This window comes from Nematolebias whitei, chromosome 19 (assembly GCF_014905685.2).
Source record: "Nematolebias whitei isolate Nwh7 chromosome 19, NemWhi1, whole genome shotgun sequence".
Classification (NCBI taxonomy): domain Eukaryota; kingdom Metazoa; phylum Chordata; class Actinopteri; order Cyprinodontiformes; family Rivulidae; genus Nematolebias; species Nematolebias whitei.
The window spans coordinates 26,875,201-26,880,112 of NC_056516.1; the positions used below are offsets into that span (position 1 = coordinate 26,875,201).

General features: G+C 40.4%; 1 protein-coding gene across 1 annotated transcript in view; it reads right to left on the reverse strand.

Annotated features, from left to right (window-relative positions):
* Window positions 1-442: 442 nt before the first annotated feature.
* The window catches only part of LOC119425775 (teashirt homolog 1-like), a 30,768-nt gene continuing 26,298 nt past the window's right edge, over window positions 443-4,912 (reverse strand). The window contains exon 2 of the mRNA XM_037693322.1: window positions 443-3,907. Coding sequence (XP_037549250.1) covers window positions 588-3,907 — 3,320 coding nt within the window. The 3' untranslated portion in view covers window positions 443-587. The remainder of the gene's footprint in view (window positions 3,908-4,912) is intronic.

A 4,912-nucleotide genomic window follows, 5' to 3' on the forward strand; every position in this document is an offset into this window, starting at 1 on the left:
TTTATACAGTTGTGGCACTATCTGTGTTGACAGATCCAACCTAAGGCCAAATCCCATTTGCTAAGTTTACCCCTACCCCTAACTCTTAAATTTAAGTCACATGGTAGTGGTAAAAATATTCCACTACAAAATAACACCTCCTCCCAAGAAGCTGAAACGCCTTAATGGTTGCATATTGCTTTTACATCAACAACCACAAGGTGAACACGCTCATACACGTCAGCTAACAAGTTATTTGGCTTGCAAAACACTTTGAAATACATATTTTTTTTATGATGCTTGGTTAAAAAAAGATTGGCAGTGATACCAAATTTAATACAGCAAAAACAACAAACTACACATTACAATAGAGAAGATGTTTAAATTGTGAGGCTTCTTTGCTGTCTCAGCTTCCCTCCCTTTAAAGTGTACCTCTACCTGTTTGAAGAGCCAGGTAGTCCTACCCTCCTCCTACATCTCCAAAGGGATTGTAACACCATTACTTTAACCATGTGAACTTGCAAAACATAGTGCTAAAGATTAGGGGTATGGGGTGAATTGGGATTGGTGCTTTAGTGCAATGATGATCTGTCATGCCATCACCAATTTCACTGTTTATCAAACTTTTCAAGTTCTTTCACAAAGAAGAGATGGTCTTCTGGTGACTTTCCATGTGTTTTACAAAGGTGCAATTTGATTGCGTGTTTGCTCACAAATGTCCGATTGCACAGCTTGCACTGATATAATGAGCCAGAGTCTTCTTCTGTAAGTCCAGATGAAGGACAAGTTTTGTCTTCTATTCGGCTGACTGCCTGCTGCTCTAGTAGGTCTATGGAAAGCTTTGAGAGGTCCTTTAGGGTAAATCCAAGATGAGACTCCAAATGGTTAATATAGGATGAGGGAGTCATGAACTGGGAAGCACAGTCACTGCACAAAAACAGAGGTTGCCCAGAGTCAATGTTTTTGAGGAATTTTGTGCCCCCTGTCCTCTTTAACTGGTATTTCACATTGGCCAGCCAATGTGAGATAGTAGTCATGGAAAGACCAGTGAATTTACAGATGTGGACTCGTTCTTGGGGTCCCAGGTCACTGATAACAAACTTTCCCTCTGAAGTTTCTCGAAGACTGGAGGCAAATTGAGCCTGGAGAATAAGGAGATGCTGGGGATTCCAATTTGATTGGCGGCCTTTTCTTCTTTGAATGGGTGACAGTTCCTCCATGCTATCCTCAAAAGTATAACCATCTACATCTGATTTCTCAGAGATAGAAGATGGTGTTGTGGACTTTGGTGTTAAACGGCCAGTTAGATTCTTCACCATGTCTGAAATATCCATCAATGCATTCTCTCGAAGAGGTGAGGATGATGAAGAGAAGTTTTTGAAAATTGTTTTGCCACTGTTGTTATTTGGCGTTGTGGAAACAGCCTTAACTGAACAGGCATTGCTGTTTTTGGATTTTGTTAAGTCTATTGGCTGATCATTGTCATCATGATACTGACCCACAGGCTCTGCTTGTTTACTCTGAGTAGTGTTGCTCATCTTATAGAGCATTGCAAAGGGGTCCATAGAGGCTGTGGCCACCTTTGAAGCTTTCCCCAAGTGGTTGTTCATGACAGACTGCAAAGCACTAAGAGGACTGACAAGCGGTTGCTCAGGCGAGTGATCAGTGATAATGCTTAGGTTATTGCAGCCATTGCTAACATGTTTTTTTGGTGATTCACACTCACTTTTTATATTTACATCAATTGCAGTTTCTGTTTGGTCTCCTTTACATTTTGGATCAACCTGAGCTTCAACTGCAATGCTTTTTGCTGCTTTAGATACATTTTCTGGATTGGGTGAAGTCCGTTTGTCCTTGGAATTTGGCATTGGAGACTTTGTCAATCTACACTTACTCTCAGCAGACTTTTCCTCCTTTTCATTACTTACAGAATTACTTCCTGTCATTTTTTCCACCAGCTCCTCCATGGCCAGTACATTGCTCTTGTGACTTAGAGGTGATGACGGGCTATTTGGTGAATGAATCAGGGAACCTATATCAGAAGACATTACCTTCAAACTGGTGCTGCTGAACATTGGCTGAATTGGTGCACATGAGGGCAAGGTAGACTTCAAAGACCCATGAAGTTGATAGGCAGCATGAATGCTGGGATATCCTCCCCAGGTTGGTGCTCCTGTTTGTGCTTTGCTGATTGCACTTGAAACTGTATTTTCCAAAGATTTCAATATGTCTAGGCCACCTTTAGGTGTCTCTTCTAAGTCTTCTTCTGTAAGATACCGGTAAGATCTGGTTTTTATAGTTTTTTCATTTTTTTCAAAATTATCTTCTTTTTCCTCCTTGATTTTTTTCTCTGGCTCTCTTACTTCTATTCTCTCTTCCTCTGTCTCATTATCTTTTGTTTCCTCGTGTTTTTCTTCAGGGCTAGAAGGTTGCAATGGGGAGTCGAGATGTGACTTACCATTGGGTGCAGGGAGTCGTGTGGTAGTAGGAGGCAAAGGAATCGACTGAATTTTTTCCTCAATTACCGGATCTAAAACTAACTGCTTGCCCTTTTTAGAAGCTGAATTTGTCACTTTAAGAAAGTGTCCTGTGACCATCATGTGGGCCGTCAGTTGTTGCAAAGTGTCATGTGAACTACCACATTCCATGCATTTGAGAATTTGTGCCTTTCGTGCTTCAAACTGCCAGGTATAACTGGCACCATTCTGGTAACCATATCGATTGTTAGGAGTGACATAGGGATTAGACACTTTTTGGTCTTTAGTAGAATCTCCCAGGAATATTCCTGATGAGGCAGACTCTGGTGAACTAGGAGACATCAAGTCCTGAAACACTCTTTTTTTGGCTGGTGGCATCAGCTTCGAGGTGAGGGCTGGCATTGGTTCTTTGAGAGGCACTTTTTGATAGTGTTTTGTTTTGATCATGTGGACACTAAGATCTTGCAAGGATTCAAAAGAGTGGCCACAATACATGCATTTGAGAACTTTCTGGGCATCTTCTTTACCTTCCATTTCTAGCAGGGAACGCTTCCGTGGCTTGGACCACCTCTTGCTTCGATCATCCTCAGAATCTTTGTTGTCATCACGATAGTGGCCTGTTTCATTCATATGCACAGTTAGACCAACCAAGGTGTCATAAGCAGCACTACAGTCCTTACAACGAAACTTGCTGGCTCCAGTAAACACTGGGCCATAAAGTTTATTATTTTGTCTGTAAAGCTGCACGGTGCTGAAAAGGCTGGGCTCAGGAAGAAGTTGGTATGGAGTATGCTGTAGAGTTTTAGCTAAAGCTGCCTGATGCCAGTCATAGGCCAGTCCTCCAGAGCTAATGCCACTGTTGCTGTTACTTGACACTGTTTTTGCAGGAGTGCTGGTGGTGGTATTGTTAGTGGTGGCCGAGGCGTCATTACTGCTACATCTGTTCTTTACATGAGAGTTGCTTGAACGGTGGCTGTCCAAAAATCCATTGATCCCTTTGTGATTGCTACCACTGCCTTTGCTAGCAGCCAAAGGGGTTCCTTGTTTACTTTTAAGCATGTCCAGGGCAATGCTAGACCAGGAAGCATCTGAGATCAAGTTTGCATAGACGGCTTTCATTTTTGTCAGACTGTCCTGTAGCGAGAGGCCATTGATGGACTCTTTACTTTCCTGATGCTTTTCTTCGATCCCCTCCTGATCATTGAAGGAGGAGGAGGTGGTCTTAACATCCACTAATTGATCGCTGGTGGTACTGAGAGGAGAAGCATACCCAGCATCTGGGTTAGTACCATTGCTGAGTGGAGAGTTTTGGCAGCTGTAAGTTTCTCTGGCATCCTCTTCATCATTGAAGAGATAGTCTGCATCTTGGCCATCGAGGGAAAGGCCATCATCTTGCAGATGTTCCTCTTTATCAGGCTTGTCCACTTTAAATTCATCTTCAGGTCCATAGGCTGAAAAACAAAACAGACAGAAAAGGAACATTAGATGTTAATTTATGTGCACTAATTTATATTGCACAAAAAATCACTCTTCACCGTCACTATTTATCAGTGTTAAAGCAATAAATTTAAAGACATTTTGTCAGTTGTCCAAAAGACAGAATAAATGAGCAAACATCCACAACTTGACATAACAGTTAGTTGTTTTACTTCTAATATTAATATTGAACACTACAGTCAGAAAAAGGAAAGAACAATAGTGAATTAAGAACTGTTTTAAATTATTAATTAAAAAAAGCTACCGTAAATATCAGATAATATTATACAAAAAGACCTGTTATCCTGTTCCTCACAACATAAATTAGCATTTTTTTCAGTTTTAATACATAAAAGACAAAATTTGTTGTAGATGTAACATGCATTTATTGTGAACTATATGCAAGCATATCAATATTTCTTTGTTTAAAATCTGCAAAATTTAATTTTTAAGAAAGTGACAAACCAAACCAAGGCGGTGGTATGAATTTAAATGTTTTTGAGGTACAGATCTTTTTCAACCTTTGCTCAGTTTTCCTGTCTCATAAATTCTATGGATTAGGACTAGAAGATAATGGAGCAAAATGTCAGCTGCATCAGCCTTGCCAAGCCACAGTTGGCTGGAGTCGACTTGGCATCGACTGTGGAAGTCCTCACAGTGTGATGTTAGGAAACAGCCAGTGGACATGAGAAGGCATGTTGTTACTGGCTGTGCCCCCTATGTACTTGTCATTTTAAAAGAAGAGAGGAAATTTGTTGCATTACTGGCCAACTTTATGTGCTAGTGTCCACAGATTTTACAAACCTACAATATCTGTATTAAATATCAGTTTGTGTTGTCTTAAATTAACAATGCAACTATATATATACATATCTCTATATCTATCTCTCTCTCTATCTCTATCTCTATCTCTATCTCTATCTCTCTCTCTCTCTCTCTCTCTCTCTCTCTCTCTCTCTATATATATATATATATATATA